The sequence below is a fragment of the Phocoena phocoena genome, chromosome 1 (assembly GCF_963924675.1).
Source record: "Phocoena phocoena chromosome 1, mPhoPho1.1, whole genome shotgun sequence".
In the NCBI taxonomy this organism is placed as follows: domain Eukaryota; kingdom Metazoa; phylum Chordata; class Mammalia; order Artiodactyla; family Phocoenidae; genus Phocoena; species Phocoena phocoena.
This window is the reverse complement of record NC_089219.1, coordinates 126,744,926-126,767,821: the sequence shown is the minus strand read 5'-3', so window position 1 is coordinate 126,767,821 and position 22,896 is coordinate 126,744,926. Positions and strand designations below refer to the sequence as shown.

The 22,896-nt window shown below is 43.0% G+C and overlaps 1 protein-coding gene across 1 annotated transcript in view; it reads left to right on the top strand.

Annotated features, from left to right (window-relative positions):
* Nucleotides 1–21,758, top strand: part of SELP (selectin P) — a 34,055-nt gene extending 12,297 nt beyond the window's left edge. Inside the window, 11 exon segments of the mRNA XM_065901103.1 lie at nt 549–620; nt 623–733; nt 2,250–2,435; nt 5,044–5,229; nt 8,544–8,729; nt 14,651–14,836; nt 16,157–16,366; nt 17,417–17,602; nt 18,446–18,565; nt 20,413–20,443; nt 21,704–21,758. Of these exon segments, the coding sequence (XP_065757175.1) occupies nt 549–620; nt 623–733; nt 2,250–2,435; nt 5,044–5,229; nt 8,544–8,729; nt 14,651–14,836; nt 16,157–16,366; nt 17,417–17,602; nt 18,446–18,565; nt 20,413–20,443; nt 21,704–21,758 (1,529 nt within the window).
* The last annotated feature ends 1,138 nt before the right edge of the window (nt 21,759–22,896 follow it).

The following is a 22,896-nucleotide window of genomic DNA, read 5'->3' as shown; positions in this document are numbered from 1 at the left end:
TGAAACTGGCTAGCTTATGGAGAAACTGGCCTGAATCACCACAACTTGACTCTCCTTTGACCTACCACTCAGCTAGACTGTGTTCATCTGGGATAGGAAAAGAGTGTCAGGCTCTAGAAAAAAAAAAAGAGGCTGATTTTACTACTTATTTTAAACAAAATTTAAAAGTCCTCCTTTCCCCAAAACTCACTGCCCTCAAGCAACTTCAGAACGACCTCATTCATAAATTTCACGTAAGGGGGAAAGGATAGCATCTACATCTGTAAGTAGACACTAGAAGAAATACCAGGACAGGTTTATAGCAGTAAAGGGAATAAAGGACATTAGAAAAAGCTCGAAGGAGTCTTTTATTTTAAAGAGATTTAGGCCCCCCTGAAGGCTGGTACTACATACAAGTCTGGACAAACATCACTAGGGTCTCCTGAACCTTATAGATTCCCAGTGCCACCTGGATTTCCAGAGGTGGATTCACCATTGCTCTCTAGCTGTGGGCATGGTTTTTCTCCTTCCTTAGTACCTTTCTCTCTGTCCTTGGTTGTTCTCTCCAGCTACGCAGTGTCAGCTCCCGGAAGCCCCTAGCAAAGGAACCCTGGACTGTGTCCATCCCCTCACTGCCTTTGCAATGGCTCCAGCTACAAATTTGAATGTGAACCTGACCATCGCGTGAGGGGCTGGGACACACTCTGTTGCACTGGCCCTGGCTGGGTGACTGCACCCTTGCCAACCTTCGAGGGTAGGATTTTTCATTAGCAGCCCCCAGTGCACCGGGAAGGAGTCACAGCACAGTGGAAAGATCAAGGGCTCTTAACATCAGGATGACCTCCTCCAGGCTCTGGCACTGAAACAGGTTGTTCAGCGTCCGGGAGGCATGGTTTTCTCCTCCACGAAATGAGCTACGGATTGCAAGGAGCTTCAATGAGGATGAAGTATATAAAAAAGTATACAATTAAATAGCTTGTATAATGTACCTCGCAGAGAGCCTTTGTTTCTGCCTCTTTTTTCCCTCCCTGCCTCATTGGTGTATAGAAGCTGTGGGTCAGTGTCCTTCCTATACTTCAGATGGAGTCAGAAGAGTGGCTGTTAGGACACAGGGAGAGATTGCTCATCATAGCCCTCAGTGGTAGCCTTTGACAAAGGATCAAAGGAACCACTGCATTGAAAAAGAGGTTGTGACACAATTCTAGGCAGTTAGCTAATACCACAAAACTGAATTCTGTGTAATTGCCTCACACCTTCATCTTATAAAGCAAAAATGGGGACTAGGATATGGGGGAAATTAAATGTTGGATTAGGGAATTTCCGGGAGACCTGGATTATAAACCCAGCTCTACTACTGTCTACATATAAGACCTTAGGGATGTCATTTAAAATTTCTGAACCTCACTTTTCTCATCTGCCAAGTAAGAGAGAAACACTAGAGGGTCTTTGGTTCTTAAATGCCCCGATTCTGTAAAAAACAGAGGTCTAAGGTCACAGTGTACAGGTAATCTTTATACTCTGATGAACTCCAGAAGTATCCTGGAGATGACAGGCTTTGTCAAGGAAAAGCAGGAGGAAGCCAGTCTTTATCAGAACTGAGGTCACTCGGGGCTTAATTGTGCTCAGGAACTGACCTTGGGCTGCACTCACTTGGCAATTGAAGTCTGTTTAGGATGACATCCTGTGTTCAAGAGACAAGGCTCTTTCAGGATCATTTTATAGGGCTCGGTATTGGAGTGCCAACAATAAGGTAGGTTGTTCCAGCTTTTTCCTTAAAAGTCCAGTCTGTTCTATATCTCCTCCTTCCAGATCCAATTTCACAAATATTGCCAATAAATATCTAAAGAGCACCTTCAATGTCCGAAACACTTCCAGGCTCTGGGAATACAACTCTGGATGAATGACACCAGCCTCAAGGAGATTGCCGTCTAAGGGGAGGGGCAGAATTACAATAATGCATGAACAGCTCAAGAACGGGGGCTGTGGGAGCACACTGGAAGAGCTTCTAGCCCGAGCTGGGGTGGCCAGGGAAGGCTTCTTAAGGAAAGTGAAGTCTAAGCTGAGACTTGAAGGGCAGGTGAGTGATCCAGGTAAACAGAGGCATGGCAAGGTGTTCCTGGCAGATACCTCTTTTTGAAAAAGGAGGATTGAGGGTTCTGCATGTACTGACAGTATGGGTCGAAAAGATGGAGCATCTCTCAAGGGGCTCTTCTGAGAAAGAATTGAGCCCTTCTACTGCCCAGTATCAGACAATCACTTTTCCCGTTTAGCCATTGCCTGTGAGCCTCTGGAGAGTCCTGTCCACGGAAGCATGGATTGCTCCCTGTCTTCGAGAGCATTTCAGTACAACAGCAACTGTAGCTTTCATTGTGCTAAGGGTTTCACACTGAGAGGAGCTGACACAGTTCGATGTGCTGATTTGGGACAGTGGACAGCGCCAGCCCCAGTCTGTCAAGGTACTGTGATAGCATAACGTTGCTTCCCTGCCTCTCAGCTTATTAAAGGCATCAGCATGTGCATTTAGTTCTGTCATTCATTTATTATTCTAACATTCACTAAGACTCTATTATGTGCCAGGCCCTTTGTGTGGCCCCTCGGGATGAAGTGGTGAGTGAGGGCAGTCCTAGGCATGTGTTCATTACAGTATCCTGAAACGCAAGGCGAGGGCTGCATGGACTGACGTGGATGTCGTGAGGTGGCATGAAGGAGGGGGCGCTGGGAGGAAAGAATTATGCATGAGGAACAGCATGGAACAGTTGAAGGGTAATGACAAGACATTTAGTCCAGTTCTGTCATTTCCTGGCAACAAGCTTTTGGTCTCTCTAAAGCTCAGTGTCACCTGCAAAATAAGAGTACTATTATCTCCCTTACCCGCCTCACTAGTGGTTGTGGATTAGTGTGTGTAAATGCAAGCTTAAAAATGCTACGAGGGACTTCCCTTGTGGCACAGTGGTTAAGAGTCCATCTGCCAATGCAGGGGACACAGGTTCTATTTCTGGTCCGGGAAGATCCCACAGGCCACAGAGTAACTAAATCTGTGAGCCACAACTACTGAGCCTGCGCTCTAGAGCCCACAAGCCACAACTACTGAGCCCGCACACCACAACTACTGAAGCCTGGGCGCCTAGAGCCCATGCTCCACAACGAAGAGTAGCCCCCGCTCGTTGCAACTAAAGAAAGCCTGCACACAGCAACGAAGACCCAACGCAGCCAAAAATAAATAAAATAAAATAATAAATTTATTTAAAAAACTGCTATGAGCTTTACAAATGTAGGTAAAATAATGATCATAACATTACCTTGTAAATCATATGTCTCTGATCTGATTTTACAAAGTGATCTCCTTTAAATAGTTCATGTTCTCAATATTTTGCTCTTGAAGAACTGAGATATAGGGAAATCACGAAGATTTTTTTTTTTTTTTACAAGAGGTACCCCACACAGAATTTATGTCCCAGGAATGAAAATATTGGCATTTCATGTGAGATCCCAAGCAATTTATGTGAACCCTGGGTCTAAGTATACCTGATTTTAAAATGAGGCAGTGGTTTGAAAGTAGTGTCTTGAAGAGAGATGTATACACCCATGTTCATAGCAGCATTATTCATAACAGTTAAAATGTGGAAGCAACCCAAGTGTCCATCATAGATGAATGGATAAGAAAAACGTGGTATATACATACATACAATGGAATATTATTCAACCTTAAAAAGGAAGGAAATTCTGACATATGCTACAACATGGATGAATCTCAAGGACATTATGCTGAGTATAGTAAGCCAATCACAAAAAGACAAGTACTGAATGATTCCACATATAGGAGGTACTTAGAGTAGTCAGAATCACTGAGACAGAAAGTGGAATGGTTGTTGCTGGGGCCTAGAGGAGGAATAGGTAGCTGCCGTTAAATGTTCTGAAGACGGATGGTGGTGATAGTTGCACGAAAATATGAATGTACTTAATCCCACTGGAATGTACACTTAGAAATGGTGAAGTGGTAAAAGATAAGTTTCGTGCTATGTGTATTTTACTACAGTTAAAAAATTGAAGAAAAAGTGCGGCAGTAGAGGAATAGATCATCATACAACGTGATGGTGACGCTTAGCGAGGGGAATGGGATGTACTGGGAAGGTATTGTCTGAGAGACAAAGACACAGAGAGCCCTTTGACAGGCTTAAAAGGAGAGGGTCTTTAGGGGTCACTGGAGACATTCTTGTCTCCAGTCAGGTAAATGTCTAATCACCCAAAAGAGAGAATTGACTGTTCTCTTAAGCGTCTAGTTATGTGGTTTCGATAACTCCCCTGGTAGGCCTTCCTAGCGTTTTCCACTCTGACATTCAAGGTCTGCATCTGATGCATAGCTATAATGATTTAAAGACTATTACTGCTGCTGCTACTACTACCATTAGTAATAATAAGAATAGATAATATTTATTGAGCATTTTAGTCGAACTCCATGAGGTAGTTAAAACTATTGCTCCCCTTTTAAAAATGAGAAAAGACTTAATATATATAGAATACATGTGTTTTCTCCATTTATGGCCATCTGCATTATATGATTGAGATCATGGCGTGTATATAATTTTTATCCTGCTTTTTCACTTGACATTGTGCATTGAGACACCTCCCATATCTTTCCAAGGTGAAATATGTCATATTCCTTTCATGGATCCACGATAGTTAATTTTTGCCCTCTAATTAGTGGCATTTATGTTTATTTTTGATATTTTGCTCTCACAAATAATATCATGATAAAAATTCTCTGAACTGATTTTTGATATGCATCTTGTTACATACTTAGCATAGATTCTTGGGTCCAAAAGTACGATATTTTTAAAACTATGAATACATATTGCCAAATGCTTAACGATGGCTCAACATTTCCTCCTAAAGTCCTTCATGTGGCATTGGGATTATATGACACTTTTCTCGTCCTCCAGGTTAAACATGCCCAATTCAGAAATCCCTCTTGTTGGCACTAGAAAGAGTTAAGGGGTGGAAATCAATGAGTGCTTGTTTATTACTTTCCTCACTCCCTTACTTTCTCACTTCCTCACTCCTTAGCGTTGCAGTGCCAGTATCTTCCAGCCTCAAACAAGGCCCAGGTGAACTGCTCCCATCCCTTTGGTGCCTTTAGGTACCAGTCGACCTGCAGCTTCACCTGTGATGAGGGCTTCCTCCTGGTGGGAGCAAGTGTGCTGCAATGCTTGGATACGGGGAACTGGAATGCTCCTTTTCCAGAATGCCAAGGTAAAATGAATTCTTTCCAGTGTCTTGGAAATAAACTGTAGGCTTATTTTAAAAAGCTGTATTTTATAGGTGGTAACTGTTTAGGGGACAGAAACTTGACATGGACTGGAAAATGAATAAACACTGTCATCACGTAACCCAGGGATCCAAAATGCAAATGCCTTCAGGGGCTAGGCAGGTACCACAAGCGACAGGATGTCTGGCAACAGGAAGGTGGCAGGGTGGGTGTGGTGGTGGCCTGGTTCCAGCTCTGTCCTGGGGCCTTTCCCAGGACATAAGGGCTCCTATCATGAACCAGGTGGACTGTTCTCACTTGGCTGAAGATAGTATCTGGAAAGAAGGCCAGAGGGAAGAGCTAGCCTCAGGATGGCTGTTCCAAGACTGATCTGGCTCTTTGCTCCTAGGAACCACGGAGTACAATGGTGGAATGGGGGGTAGCTCCCGGCTTTAATAGTGGAATGGGAGGGGCAGAATTTACAGGTGCCTGGCTGCAAACATCCTCCAAGATCTGTGTTAAGACTGGAGAAATCCACTTAGGATAAAGTGAAGACTGATGAAAAGAGGAAGAAACTAATCTGTACATGCAAGGTCAACAGGATTCTCAGAAGAAACAAAGTATACATATATTCAGCATAAGCATATTTGTCTGCATTACACTTGATATAAAGTAAAGGCAGTTACTGTGTGGAATAGAACTGGTTTTAATCATCTGTGTTTAGGAACTGAAGGACAGATATACGCTTTTTCTACTCCCCATTCCTTTTTCTACTCCCTGTATCCAAATATTTACTTATATTTATGGCAAATACTGCTTTTAAAAAAATAACATTTTTATTTATAAAAGCTACAGAAAAATAAGGAAATAGAGAAACAAAAAAATCCTCTTAAATACCTCCCCCAAATACCCAACCCTAAAACAGACACACTGGCTATGTTTCTCCCTTCTTGTATGAATTCTTCCAATACTTTCCCACTTTTTCCTCCACGTGATTAGTATTTTTTATGATGCATATATATACAATTTTAATAATAAAATTAGGTAGGTAAAATACCAGCCAATTCTGCGTTGTTGGCCTTTGCTTTTCACTTCGTACCCACTTCCGACAGGAGTGAAAGCAGGCAGAAACATGTTTTTAATAAAAAGGAAACCACTTGGTATTCAGATCACACACAAGCACACACATGCACACACACGTACACACTACTGTTAAGTTAGGTCAACAGTGAGTGAATGAATGAATGAACGAACGAACGAACGAAGGGGCTGACCAACTCAATAGAACTGCATGTCCTTTAGCCCCAGGCACAAGAGAGCATGGCAAGCCACAGGGGCTAGGGATGGGCACACCTTCTGAGCTGGGTCTGCAGAGACCAAGGTGAGGCTTGTGGCCTTGGTTCTTCAGCTGTCACCTGGGCTACACTGAAGGCTGAATATACTACAAAGTCCACACAGCTTTGGGGAAGAACTTGGAGCCCCTGAGGAGGGTGTTACAATGCTTAGCACCCTTCCGAACGACCCTGGGCTGCTCAGGGCACAGATTGCAGTTCATTGCCCCACACTGGCCCACCTGTGGGTGTTTCACAGCAAGGAGGCTCACACTCACCATGGCTTCCTGTGACCTTCCACTTTCCTTCCGCTTTTAGTTCTTTGTTTACTCTGACTGAACTTTCTCCTCTTGTTGCCGGGCAAGCATCAAGTGAAATACCCAAATGTGGTCTGTGCAGGAAGGTACCACGAGGCTTGCACTCGCAAGCTGTTGTAATGCTCTTGAAAGAGTGTTCTCAATTTCCCTTTGCAAGGTCCCCCTTGCCCCTGTATCCCCACCCGAGCTATCAGAAGGCAAGGCCACAAAAGAGCTGCAAATGGACTCATGGTACCAACACCCTCCCAATTTGTCCTTACAGTTTATAGGCTGCTTGACTTGCCTGCTCTCCCTTACCCACCACTCCCACACTGAATGCAGAAAGACTTCAAGTGGCAGAAAATGACTAGGTCTTTCGGCCAAGGGATGAGATTGGGGGGTTGGGGGTGAAATGTAGCTGGAAAGGAGAAGGGAGGAAGGGAAGAGAGAGAAAGAGAAATAGAAAATGCTCTCAAGACCTCAAGCAGTTCAAATCAGTGGAAATGGCCCTAGGTTCATCCACACCACCACTGTCTCTGGTTTAAAACCATACACTACCCAATCAGGCCAAACAGTGAAGAAGAAACACCTTAAACCATGCGTTCTCTTAGCCTTTAGCCTTCATTTTTTAATGCCAATATGTTTAATCTGAGCTTTATTTCACTAATTGGCTGAGGGATATCTTGGCAGCCATTAACATTTGCATACAGAGTGTTTTCACTTTTTAGCCTTGTAAAAATCCTGGGAGCTATTCTCCACATTTTAAAGGTGAACATATTGAGGTTCAGAGAGGTTAAGTGACTTGCCAATAGTCACAGAGCATGATCTCCAACCAAATCAAGTCCTCTAGCACCACAAACTCCACATGGATAAGCTGTGGCAAAGCACCATGAGACCTTATTTACTGTTTTTTATAGGTGAACAAGTAGTGTCATCTGGGGCTGGTCATTGTAGGATGAGACTGGTGGGAAGAGCATCTGCAGATGGCCAGTTACATTATGTTCCTACTTTGTGTCATGATTGTTAAAATATTTTTAAATTTATTTTTTGCCTATGATTTAGTTAACTTATTATTTTGTATAACTGAGGATCCCTGCAAGGCAAGGATTGTTTTTTCTCCCATTTCATAGATGAAGCAACTGAGATTCAGAAAGCTTATTGTCCAGAGATACATTGCTAGTAAGTAACAGAGGCAGGCTTTGGACCCAGATTCTTTCCACCACTTGGTTGGTGGAAGGAACTTCTGGAAGGGGAAAAAGTATTTTACTCCACTTCCCTATTTCCAATCACTTGTCATTGTTTTATGGCAAGGTGATTAGGTCTATCTCTGAAGAAGGTATCAAGGAAGCAGCCAGTCCTTCTCCTGTCCAGGGGCAACTAACATGAGCTGCATCATTATCTTTCCCAACAAAGAACCAGTTCCCTTTTAAATCACCTCTAAAGCTCTTTGGCGGTGAGCATTTCAGGATACCAATCCACTGTCAACTGCTGCTATTTCACACGTACAAGACTTCTACCAGGTGACAAAGCACCATGAAATTCAAACAATCATTTCTAACCCCATGCTGCCACGGTATGTTAAGGACGGACACACACACACACACACACACACACACACACACACACACACTGATTTAAGTTGCTGTGTTCTAAAACAACCTCCTCTCTCCTCCTCGGCCATGCCCACGGCAGCCGTTACCTGTGCACCTCTCCCAAACCCTCAGAATGGAACAAAGACCTGTGTCCAGCCTCTTGGAGATTCCAGGTATAAGACCACATGCCAGTTCACCTGTGATGAGGGATTCTCTTTATCTGGACCGGAAAGATTGGACTGTACTCCATCTGGACGCTGGACAGATTCCCCACCAACGTGTGACGGTAGGACCACAGGTCTATCCTCTCTTACAGCTTCTCAAGTAACCGTATAGAATGAAGGATCATCAGCAATTCATGTAAACCTGTTCCTAAGCTAAAGGAAGCTTTCTCCACAAAGCATAACAATCTAGACCAAAAGCTTTTCTCTCTCTCTCTGGATATTCTTTTTTTTTAATATAACTTTATTTGCTGCATTGGGTTTTTATTGCTGCGCACGGTCATTCTTTAGTCATGGCTAACGGGGGCTACTCTTCGTTGTGGTGCGCGGGCTTCTCACTGCGGTGGCTTCTCTCGTTGCAGAGCGTGGGCTCTAGGTGCACGGGCTTCAGTAGTTGTGGCTCGCAGGATCAGTAGTTGCGGCTCGCAGGCTCTAGAGCTCAGGCAGTAGTTGTGTCGCACGGGCTTAGTTGCTCTGCGGCGTGTGGGATCTTCCCGGACCAGGGCTTGAACCCATGTCCCCTACATTGGCACGTGGATTCTTAACCACTGCGCCACCAGGGAAGTCTTCTCTGAATAGTCTTATAATAATAACTTTAAACATTTCATAGTTTTATAACATGTTTTAGTGTCACTGTGATATTTGATGTTTATTACAATTCTAAAATAATGAGGACAGGCAGTATTGTCTCTATTTTACAGATGGGAAAATAGAGGCTCAGAGATTATGTAACTGGTCGAAATTCACACTATTAGTAAGTGATGAAGTTCAGCTATGTTACTGGGACTTTTACTTCGTTATAAAGGATTTTTCTACTACACTCTTACTCATTCATTCCCACATCCACCTTCGCTGAGCACTACTAAGCCCCAGACACTGAGCTTACTCAGGGAGGGATGTGATTTCATCCCAACCCCTCAAGGATCTCACAGTTTAACTATCTGTGTATGTTTCTCGTTGCTCAACTTCTATATGGATTATGAGCTCCTTGAGGGCAGCAACTGTGCCGCATTCACCTTTGTATTTCCTGCAGCAACTAGACAGAAAAAAAAGTAGGTGTGTGACAAGTATCTGTTGAATTGAAGCTTATCATTTACTGGTTAAATTTATTCAAGCTCAAGCCCTATTGACAATGAATTAGTAGATCCTCAAAGGCAAGGGTCTTTGATTCCCCCGAAACATCTGACTGACACCTACCTAGTATATAGTATACTCTAACATAGAAGTTTATGCATTGATTAATTTATAGCTCATGTTTACTTTCAAAAGTTGCCATTGTTCTATTGTTCTGTGTACTATACCAGCAGTAATAGCTAATTTTTATTGCTTGTGTAAATAAGTACCAGCTATTTCATATGCATTTTTGCATTTAATCCACACAACTATCCTTAACATGGCTGTCACTCTCCCCGTTTTAAAGATGAGGAAATGGAAGATAAACAGCTGGCAGAGATCTAATAGATAGGAAGTAAGGAGCTAGGATTCAAGCCCAGGTCTAGCCTGATTACAGGGCCAGAGCTTTTACCACAACACTACACTACACTGCCACACAGTGGCAGGTTTCTAAATCCCGGGTCAGTCACTTGTAAATTTACTCTTTTCCACTGCTCTTGTCTAGTTGCCGGAAATGAGTGATCAAATGAGAGAATGAGAGGGATCAAATGAGAAAATACGTTGATAGAAATCTATTAGTGAAAAGAGCTAAATACTTCTTCCTTCCCGTGGAATGAGCACTAGATTAATATCCAAAGAAGACCTGTATTGCTCTTCCATGGAGTCATGGACCATGTAAATCACGTCACACCCTTGATTTTCTCGATTCCAAAAGGAGAAGAGTGGACAAGATCAACTCTGAGGTCTCTGTATGCTAACACATATAAATGGAATCTTAAAAAAAAATGGTTCTAATGAACCTAGGGGCAGGACAGGAATAAAGCCGCAGACGTACAGAATGGACTTGTGGACACGGCGGGGAGGGGAAGCTGTGATGAGGTGAGAGAGTGGCATGCACATATATACACTACCAAATGTAAAATAGCTAGTGGGAAGCAGCCGCATAGCACAGGGAGATCAGCTCGTGCTCTGTGACCACCTAGAGGGGTGGGATAGGGAGGGTGGGAGGGAGACGCAAGAGGGAGAGGGTATAGGGATATATGTACACATAGAGCTTATTCACTTTGCTACACAGCAGAAACTAACACAACATTTTAAAGCAATTATACTCCAGTAACGATGTAAAAAAACAACAACAACAACTCTGAGGTCTCTTCCCTGGACACGAATTCTGTAGACTAAAGGACATAAAATGCTATCACCTGCTGTTAAAAAGATATACTACAAGCCACCAGAGGAATCTAGAACATTTATGGCTGATATCATTAGGGCTTCGTCACTTATTTCTCAATCACTTGTTTGTTTATTCCATGGGCATTTATCATAAGCTCTGTTTTTCCACATTCTGTTTTAAAGCTAAAGAATAAAAAATCCCTAAGAAATATCTAAAGTTTAAATCATATATGCAATCAACATGGTTGTTAAATCTGTAATCTCTGAAGCCCCCGTTTCCCCTCACTCCTTTCCACCTCCTTTTCTCCACACGAGGTAGCATCTGCCCACCACCCTTCAGGCCTAGCCCTGCCCAGTGTCTAGAACCAAACTTGACCAGGGGCAGCGGCTTTAGTCAACTATGAGCTTTGGAATTGTCAAACCTGTGTGCACCTGATCATTAGCTCTGGCTTTTGTCCCTGTTTCTACCTCATTCTCTAAACGTATTCTCCAGATTTAGGCAGATAGTTCCTCTTCTTTTCCCATACGCCTGAGTCCATGAATTTTTAACCCTTCAGCACTGAACCTTGATTTTTCACATGGTGTTTTTCAGAGTCCTGGGCTATATCAAAGGGGCTTGAGGGCCACCAAGTAAGGAGGGGTGGTGTGGCAGGGGCAATGCTGAGTCTCCTGCTTCACAGCACAATGTGAGGTTCCATTTTTTGAGTAGGTCCACAGATATTTCCCTTTTGGTTAGAACGCCAGTTTCCTGGTCTCTCTAGGACCTGAGCTCTGCCTGTATTTTCCAGTCTCCTCCCAGCCTTTGCCCGCCCCCCCGACCCCAAGGACCTGAATTCCTTTCCCTGAACCTAAGCAGTGTTGAATTGCTTATACCTGGTTTCTGTGTCCCCCATGTCACCACCTGTTGAGCCACCATCCTGACACAGATTACTGTTTTCCCAATCACTTTGTCATTGGCCCTCTGGAGACCATGTTTGGCTGCTGGACCCAACTGCTAATGACCAACCTCACCTTGATGGGGAGGGATGGGTCCTGGCTTCAAATCCCAATCCTAGCTCTGCCCTTCTGCCACATCCTTGCTCATCCAAGTTCTAAAATATAGCAAACTGGTGCCCTCTAAGCTCTGGCCTGGCTCGCTCACATCTGTTTTATATCTCCACTCCCCCAACATTTCTCTGACTCCATGAAGATTCCTAGCCTTTATTTTTAAACTTTGAGTTTAGAACAGCCAACTCAATTAAATTTATTATTTATAATACATCTTCTTTCCAAAAAATTCTTGACAAAACTGTATCCAACTCAAGTAAAAAGAGATAATACAAAGAAACAGAGAATTAACTAAATATGTCACAAGATAATAATAGAGTGCTAGTGATCCTAATAATTCATGAAGTCACAGGCAATCATGTACAGCTACTTCATGGATTACAGAAAAATATCAATGAAGACCTTTCCAGTAGGCAGCACGGGCTTTAAGTCCACAAATATAGAGCATTAAGTATGGTGATAAAAGCAACCCTTATCCATTTTCTATTCTTCTTGTAATGACTCAGGTTTTGGTAAAGTTTTAGAGTAGGCTCAAGAATATGACTACTTTTTAAAGTTACCCACAGAGGTCATTCCTTAGTAAAAAGCTCTTCCTCTACATCCGCACTAGGCCCCTTCACTCCAACAACTTCCTTGACAGCTCCACAAATTTAATTCAGCCCATGTTTGCTGAGTGCCCACCACTTGCCCGTTCTGGGCTAGGCTTCCATGAACCTCACCAAAGCTGCCCCTCAGACAAGAAAACATGCTTCCTTACACAAGTTAGTCCTTAGAGTCAACAAGGTTCATGTTTACAGAAGAAGGATTAGAGACTTTCCTAGCTACAAAAGGCTATATCTATAACCTTGTCAGAAAAAGACTGAGACCAAAGCAATATCCTCTAAGTAGATTTAATGCTGTAGTAATTCTCTTTGTATACTAGGGGTCACTTAAATCCATTTTTTAAAATAGTAACTCCTCTTGTTTCTTTTCACACCATGTAAAAATACTTTTTAGAATGAGTCCAAATTAAATTGTGCTAACCTATTCGTTCATTTGACAAATATTTTTGGGCCCCCTACTTTGCGCCAGGCACTGTTGCCTGGGACACAGTGTTGAAAAGAGCTGACAAGGTCCCTGCTCTCATGCAATTGACATTATGTATTTTCTTGGGTTTAAATATGAAATTCTTGGAGATATTGAAAAGGTTATTTTAGTGAAAATGTTCATAAATGATTTAATGTCTATGACTTACGCCAAGAGATATGTTTAATAAATGTTTGATAAATGGAATTGATCTGAGAGGTATGGATTTATTAATTACTCAAAAATTTGAGAGTTCTAAACCGAAATTCAGTAGGTTACTTTGGCTGTTTGAATGGGTTCACACAGTAAGGATCCACAATCCTTTAGTGAATAGCCTGCCACCAAAAAGCACGTGGGCCAATACGTAAAAGCCAATACATCACTTTTCCATGAGGCATTACATAGGACTTCAAGAGATTTTTTTTAAAAAGCAAAATAGCTAAGCAAAATGAGCCTTATCTGACCAAGGCATTGCTTTCAGATAGTCTTGGATTTAAAGAAAGAATAGTCCCTCAGTTTGTCAATAATCCAATATTTGTTGATAAATAACAGTCTTATGTCAGAGACCTTCGTGGGGAGAAAGACATGATCCTAAGAGAAATAGGTAACCGCAATAACTTATCAAAACAGTTTTTGAGGAAAATAGTAAATTAAAAATTCATTTGCTCATCCACTTGGCATATGGTGGTTGAGCACCACCTCTTGAGCTCCTGCAGTGTGAATTGTGGGAGACACAAAGATTTATGGTTCTTGGGTTTTAGGAGCTTTCTATCCAGGAGAAGAGGGAAGAGATGACATGTGATATGACAGCATATGAGTTCAAAGAAAAAACTGATGCTTTCAGAGGAGAAGACTTCAGGATGCAGTGATCAGCAGAGGCTTAAGAGAGGCTGTGTTCATTTGGATCCTAGAGGATGGGTGGGATTTTATTCAGTACAAATTGAAAAAAAAATTAGGGCAGTGCGAGCCAAGAACCAGAGGCAAGAACACATGAGGTCAGTTCAGGGACTTCCCAGGAACGAATCTAGCTTCACCAGGAGGTTTTGAGCTTTCCTGTGCTATGAAACTGTGGTTAAAAAAAAAAAAAAGCCGGGGGATCCAAATGGAAGAAACAGTAGTTTAGGACCCAAGATGATCATTGCAGGTTTAGATGTGTTGAATTTGTGGAGACAGCAGGATATCTAACCGGAAGTAGTCTCAGGCAGGAGGAAGGACAGAAGTGAAAACCTGGACTGCATTTATACAGAAAGGACAGTGAGAGCTGGGGGGAGGCTCTGAGGTCTCTAAAGCAGCAGGTGTAGAGAGAAGAGGATGAAATAGTGAATTCTTGAGGATGACTGCCTAAATCCTTGACTTCTTCCTATACTCCTCTCTGCAAGCCCACCGTCCCTCCCCCTGCCCTTTGTACTTCATGACCTGCTGTGCTCATTGTGAAACGCCTGCTACCTAGCAAAACACCTGACACAGTGGGAGCTCAATAAGTAGTTAATATTTGTTGAAAATGAATAAATTTGGTGCAAAACAGGGCTTCCAAATCAATTTGGAGATTGTGACATTCCAAATGTGACATCTTGATTTGATTCTCCAGCCATCAAGTGTCCAGAACTGTCTGCCCCAGAGCGGGGAAGCCTGTATTGTCCTGACACTCACGGAGAATTCACTGCTGGCTCCACCTGCCATTTCTCCTGTAACGAGGGCTTTAAGCTGGAGGGGTCCAGCCATGTTGAATGCACAGCTTCTGGAAGATGGACAGCACCCCGACCGACCTGTGACGGTAAAACAGGATACACTTGCCGGGACAGCTCTTCTGGAAATTTCCTCAACAAAAATAACAAACACTTATATACACTCTTAGTATATGACAGGTACACATGATATCATTATTATTGTGAAAGCTCCACTTCTTGTCATGAAGTGGGTTATCTACTGGGGTCTAGGAAACACAGCCTGGATTTAAAAATGTATAAGGAGTGACAGGACTTTTTCACATTTGTGAATAAAAGATAACACCGATTCTTAAGCACGGATTTTCTTTCGTAATTGTGGCCTCTTTGTCTCAAAGAGCTTTGTTGAGTTGATTGAATGGTTTCCATTGCTTCATCGCCAGGAGAGAGCACTAGGGGTGTAGTCACCGGTCCAGTGTTTCAAATCAAGGAACTGAAGTGGAGAGGGGTCAACTGCCATCTTTCTGCCACGTGGCAAGTTAGTGACAGCCAGTGGCAATATCCACGCCTCACATTTCATGCTGACCTTTGGCCAGAGGACAATACCACCTCCCAATAAAGCAGCACTGATGGGCTTCCCTGGTGGTGCAGTGGTTGGGAGTCAGCCTGCCGATGCAGGGGACGCGGGTTCGTGCCCCGGTCCGGGAGGATCCCACATGCCGCAGAGCGGCTCGACCCGTGAGCCACGGACGCTTACCCTGCGCGTCTGGAGCCTGTGCTCTGCAACGGGAGAGGCCACAACAGTGAGAGGCCCGCATACAGCAAAAAAAAAAAAAAAAAGCACTGAGCAAGCAATTGGCCTATACATATTTCTTTCTACTGAATTCTTATATTTCTGCACCAATTATTCTGGCTTTGTTTTGTTTTTAGTATCAGTGACATTGACGCCCCCCCACACACACACACACAACCTCCAATTTCTTCTTCTGGCCAGGAGAATCATCTCTCCAAGGACAATTTTAGATCATTTTTCTCATCTGGTTTTCCGTACCTGATTTTAATAGTTTTCCTTAACTTCCTTAAGGAGGTATTGCTAGAACCTCCCTGATTATGAAAGGAGTGGAAGGCAGTTATTCCATGTCAGTCTTTTTTTTTTTTTTTTTTGCGGTACACGGGCCTCTCACTGTTGTGGCCTCTCCCGTTGCGGAGCACAGGCTCCGGACGTGCAGGCTCAGCGGCCATGGCTCACGGGCCCAGCCGCTCCGCGGCATGTGGGATCTTCCCGGACAGGGGCACGAACCCATGTCCCCTGCATCGGCAGGCAGACTCTCAACCACTGCCCCACCAGGGAAGCCCCCTATGTCAGTCTTAACTCTGTCGTGCTCCTTCTAATTGGGAGCTCTCTAAATTGAAACATTTTCTCACAACAGACATAGTATCAGCTCCTACTGTAGAGGTGCAATGCCCATCCCTCATCACTCCAAAGCAAGGAACAATGTCCTGTCAGCATCATCTGGGAACCTTTGGTTTGAATACCACTTGCCACTTTGGATGCAAAGCTGGATTCACACTCATGGGAGATAGTGCTCTCCGATGCAGACCTTCTGGACAATGGACAGCAGTAGCTCCAGCATGCAGAGGTAATGTGAAAAGGAACAGGCAGTTCTGATGCTATCTTCCAGCACGCTAGTCACTGTACATGCCTGTCGAAATCCCATCCAACCCCAATGACCACTTCAAGTGTCAGCTCCTCCATGAAATCCACACCGATCCCAATTAGAAGCAATGTACAAGAAGCATACCAACTTTTCCCCTTCCTTATGTCACAAGGTAATGCCCTGCTACTCAAAGACCTAAAGGAGGAAACATATGTAAATGTCCAAAATGTGTTAGAACAATACACACGCTGAACACGAGACCAGCTATATGAATTGTGAAATGTAAGTTACAATTCTGTTAATGATGTGGCAGTGTAAATATTCCGTATTTTCATAATTGGAAGCTAAATAAAAAGATAAATCATGACTGATACCACTTGAAGACCTATCGCCCTGTGCACGAAGCACTGTGTCTCTTTCATCACCGTATTCCCTAGGACGCACAGCACAGTGCTTTGCAAATGTCACTGTTGCTCAGTAACATTTGTCTGAGTTAAATTCAGTTTCCTGAGTTGAGTTAAATTTGAGTTATATTTAGTTTTCTATCCACAAATTTAGGAGAATAGCCTGAAATTCCCTGACAAATATTTTAATGAGTATGGAAGTCTCTACCTCTTTCAATCGTCCAGAGGCCAGCTATGCCGAACACTTGTTATGTTAAGAAATACGTGCTGACATGCCAGCTTCTTGTCAATGGTAGCAATAATGACATTTAGGACAACAGTATTTTTGAGAAGCAAAATTTTGTAAATAGCATTTTGGTAGGTAAGATCGACCAATCCACTGGCAGGTATTTATTGAATTGCCACTATGTGCCCATCCTAGTTCTTTGGCTATCATTCTTTGAGTGGATATCTCAAAGAATGTGAGGTTGGAAGGGCTAGTGGGAATGTCAAAAGTAGCTCATTTCCTTTCTGATCTTTTGTATTCTACCTCATCTGATGGCAACGCTAGCCAGGTTTCAAATGAATCCATAATCTCTTTTGTGTTCATTCTATATGTTTGTTTTTCCCGCCTTCTTTTTTTCTGCAGCTGTCAAATGCTCCAAGCTACACGTTACTGAGCCAATAGTGATGAACTGCTCCAACCCTCTGGGAAATTTCAGCTATGGATCAACCTGCAGCTTCCGTTGCCCAGAGGGTCATTTACTTAGTGGCTCAGCGAGAGCAGTGTGCCAAGAGGATGGCCAGTGGTCAGCTATCATGCCAGCGTGCCAAGGTTTATTTCTCATATGGGTTAGGAAGTCGCTTTGATATGGAAAATAATGAAATCAGTGTTTCTCCTCTGAGTATTTCTGACAGTGGTTGCTTTCCATCACTGGGTTTCCCCCTGCATTTAATAATTGTTTCACAATGAATCAGACAGCATCTCTGTACCTCATGCAAAGCAGTGGGAATCAAATTCGGTGACTCTGTGTAAACAATCACCACTCCTTTTTCAAAGCTCCAGTTTGTGAAATGAATGCTCTCATTTCTTTATAATCTGTGTGTAGTACATCTTGAAGTTTCAAAATGTTTTAAACTGAAGGTTATTTAGTGCAGAATCCTAATTTATCTCAGAAGATCTTTGTTTAACATATACCTCCAAAAATACAATGTCTTCCTTAATTAAGCTCCATCTGTTTGTAAGGTTTATGTCATCCCCCTCCCTTTTTTTCATTTCTTTTCTCTAGCAGCTTGTTGTAACTACTTTTCATCACATAAGTGTTCAATTGTCCCCCCCCAATTACCCACAGTTTATTTTGTTTATCCAAACTTCCATTTATTGTGTCTACCATTTAATCATGTAATTCCTTTTATTGAGTCCTTACCCTGACTCCTTTGGAAATTATGTTTGATATTTAAGCATTAGGAAGAAAATCAGGCCCTGCGTGCATCCCATTCTGTTGCAGTAGTTTATGAGTTCCAGATGTTTCTGTGCCGGGTTGTTAGCACTGCCAGGACCTTTGATGACTTACTTGATCTCACATCTTAGAGTTCTTGGGGACCTCCTGGGGGAATGACGGTCTTCTGCACAATACCCTTCTTATGTCTTGCACGCGTGCATGTGTTTATTTTGCAGCGGGGCCATTGACTATCCAGGAAGCCTTGACTTATTTTGGTGGAGCAGTGGCTTCTACAACAGGTTTAGTGACGGGTGGGCTACTCCTGGCTCTGCTAAGAAAGCGTTGCCGACAAAAAGGTAAATAGGAAAGAATATTCTCCTTATTTTCTTCTTTCATGTGATTTGGGGCGGGGCAGTGAAACGACAACTTCAGTAGTTCATGTCTGAAAACATTTGCGTTAAAAGAAAACAAGGGGCTTCCCTGGTGACACAGTGGTTAAGAATCTGCCTGCCAGTGCAGGGGACACAGGTTCGAGTACTGGTCCGGGAAGATCCCCATACCGCGGAGCAACTAAGCCCATGCTCCACAACTACTGAGCCTGCGCTCTAGAGCCCGCACGCCACACTACTGAACCCATGTGCCACAACTACTGAAGCCCGCATGCCTAGAGCCTGTGCTCTGCAACAAGAGAAGCCAGTAATAAGCCAATCCTCTTCTAATAAGATAATGGGTCTCTTGATCTTTCCTCATGGAAAGTAAGTGGGGGTATCAGAGGGGTCAGGGATGCTCAAATCCAGGAACAGAAAGTGGCTATGTTAAAAGTACCTGCCAGCATTCTCATGGAATTGAGATTTCCACACCTATTTTTTTAAACATCTTTACTGGAGCATAACTGCTTTAGAATGGTGTGTTAGTTTCTGCTTTGTAATAAAGTGAATCAGTTATACATATACATATATCCCCATATCTCTTCCCTCTTGTGTCTCCCTCCCTCCCACCCTACCTATTTTTAACTGCTCAGAGGAAGAACCCCTTGTTTCCTATTCTCATGCTCTCTCCCTTCACACAGCCACCATCACATTAGGCTGGTTTTCTAATGTTCCCTCATATACTCTTCTGTGAGTGAGTAAATAGGACAATAGACAAACAATAACACTACTTAAAGACCAAAAAGCTACAACCAGTCCCTCCATGCAACATCTGTGCTTGGTTAACCAAATCCGGAAGGCAGAGGTGAGAGCTCCTAAGACCTGCATCCTAATCTCCATTACCATGTAGGAATCACCCTATTCCTGCATTTTCCCCAAGTTCTTTCTTTAGTTTTGAGACATTTCCAGGGAACCCTCTGAACTGTGGAGAGGGACCAGCAGCCATCCATCCTCCAATATCTTTATAATAAATAAATTCATTTGTGGAGATGGGGAATTTTCCCTTGACCTGTACCAATTTGATTTTAAACTTTCTCGGATGCTATGGTCAAATACTAGGAAAATGCTGCATACTCTGTCCCTCCCCTGCAAATTCAAAGTGCACATTCATTATTACACTGAAGGCTCAATCATGCCCTGTAATAAATATACTTGTTCATCTTCATGTCACTTAATATTTTCTAAATGTATTTAGGCATGAGATGCTTTTCCTTTTATATCTACCCATGGGATGATTGACAGACCTGCTGCCATGTTTAAAGTTTCCACTATCAGAGTCCATTGCTTGGATTAAGACGGGAGGCCCCCAATCACATATGTGATCAGGGGAGAAAAACATCCACTGTTATGTTGGGTTGGATTTGTTTACTCGCTTAGCTTGCCCAAATAATGACTGAGGGAGTGTGACAAAGGATGCAAAGATAGAGGGCCTCCAGTGCCAAAGAAATGAGTTTCGAGAACCAATGGTCTCAACAACAACCAAGAGTAGCGAAGAAGATGAAGGAAGGGACCAGAGGTAGGAGGAGAGGTTGTTACTGAAAGGGAAGAGGAGAAAGATGAGCACACTCTGGAGTTACATATCGTTGAACATTTAATTTAGCCTAAAACAGGTCCCACCTCTCAGGGAGGGATGTTCCCTACACGTCTCTTATAATGAGCCCATCTGGAAATCAGTCTGCTGACTCTCTCCAATAATCCCTATCACTGATGACCTTTCTCTCTCATCTCATTTTTTACTCTGAAACCAATCTTCTGTGTCTTCTTGCTTATTTCAGATGAAGGAAAAAGCCCCTTGAACCCTCAAAGGTAAGATGGAAATGTTCTATGATTAAGTTTTTCTAGTTTGACTTTTTAATTCACTGTAGTATGTCAGAATGATTATACAGATGACCCCTTTTTGAAACAAATCTTTGGCAATGTCCCCTTGACTAGTTCTGAAAATATACAGATAATATGTCCTAGCAATACATATATATATATTTTTTAACGGTACGCGGGCCTCTCGCTGTTGTGGCCTCTCCCGTTGCGGAGCACAGACTCCGGACGCGCAGGCTCGGCGGCCATGGCTCACGGACCCAGCCGCTCCGCGGCATGTGGGATCTTCCCGGACCGGGGCACGAACCCACGTCCCCTGCATCGGCAGGCGGACTCTCAACCACTGCCCCACCAGGGAAGCCCTACATAATGTTTTAAAAAATCAATAGGTGCCCTAATGATAATAGAAAGGAGCAATACAAGGGAAAGTGACTTGGAAATAAAATGCTAGAGCTGAGGCACTACACAAGCAGATGCTATGGGGTCATCAGATGCTTGTACCTTCATTCAAATAGAATCACTATGAAGGCAACAGCATAAAGGTCAACTGAGAGGAATATTCTGTTAGTGATTCAAGCAGTATCAGAACCGTTGCCAACACCAACCTGATTTTTTTAAATGATGAACAACTCTGGTAAAGAGTTGGAAAACCTGTTATTATCTTCCCTTAATTCACATGGCAATTACACTTTAAAAGATGCACAGAAAATTTAATATTTATATGTAAAGCAGTTAAGTTGCAGGCTCAGAGATTTTTCACCTCCATGAACGTTGAGTAGCTATTCTAAAGTTATGTGGAGTGCGTAAGACAATTCTTTTGCACCCCATGCATATTAGGACATCCAGCACCCATGGCCCCTGCTTAAATGCCAATAGTAAGTCTCGATCGTTATGAAAATCAAAAAATGCCTATAGGGAGCAGTACTACCATTCTTTGAAAACTATTGCCACGTGATCAAGTATCAAGGCTGGAATTTTATAATTCACCAAGAAGAAGCTGCAGCAGGGGCATAGCAAGTATTCAGTACCCAAAGCATCAACAATAACATGGGTATAAAGTGCAATGCAAATTACCCAGAGCTGTTAAGTGGGATCTTGAAAGTCCCTTTGGTTTTATTCCTCTTTCCCACTAAAAGCAGAGAATTCCAGGGGTGGGATGGTAATCCATGGTCTCTGCAGGAACTATGTGCAGGACTGGGGTCAAGGACAAAGCATAATATGGCAGGTCATCCTTGTGTTTCTCTTCTTTAGCCACCTAGGAACATACGGAGTTTTTACAAATGCTGCATTTGACCCAAGCCCTTAAGGTAAGTTATCTACGAAAGTATTTTTGAAGAAAATAGAACAGTAGGGGAAAAAGGAAGAGTATAAAGCTTGACTTTTCTTTATATAATAACGAGTCACATTTTAACCATGTCTTAAATGTTCAAACCATGCAGGAACTTGTGTTGGCAGTAGAGGACAGGTATAGCAGTAGAGTGACAATAGAAAGTGAGATCATAAGGAGATTTCCATTTCCTCCAGGATAGAAATGTTCTAATTAGACAGAACCTATGTCAGGATATATGACATTAAATTACTGGCTGCTAGGTGGTACTGATACTGCAGCTTTGCTGGATCACCAGAAGTCACGAGTGCTAGAAAAAATTTTACAGACTTTATGGAGCCAATCCCCTATGTGACCTGCTAGGAAAACAAAAGTCATATGATAACGTCTCTCTCCCAAAAAGCTCAGTGAATGATGGAGTTTCCTAAGAGAAGTAGCCTAGATGGCAGAATATCTGGAATCTAGAAAAAGATTATACTAAGCCTTAGGGGGTACATAGGATGAGAGCTTTCTTTTATCTTTTCTGGGAAAATATAATTATTTTAATTTTTCGTCTCATTTTCAGAGACCCATCCTTCTCTTGGTCACCTCACTCAACCTCCACCGACTTGTGGCCTTCCCGACAGACTTGACTATAACTGTAGCTTATTTGCCGCAGTTTTCTGTAAATACTTGTGAATAAAGGGCATGGAATTTCCTTTAGATTAGCTGTGGACCAGAGCAGGACTGTATCACAAGCCCCAACTCTCCACCCACCACCCCTTCCTGCTCCAGTTCCTCTTCCTCCAACACAAGCCTCAGAAGCTGGGACTGAATGTTTCTGCTGTCGTCTGTGGGCTTTGCCCCAGCTGTCTCTTGAGATACTAATTAACTAGAGTCTGGAGCATCTGACTCACCAGAAGACCAGACCGCAGAAAAATAAGAATGACTCTTTATTTTTGGATTGGAGGAAATCATCCTCTACTTTGCTGGAAGGCAGGAGGCAGCTCTGACTTGAGGGAATTTCTGTAGGATTTCCTGGGTCCTCACTGCTTGCTGTCTGTGAAAGCTTTTAGACCTCTGCTGTGAGGCTTCAAGAGAAGCCTCTGGATGGCACCAGAGGCTGCAGAAGACTAAG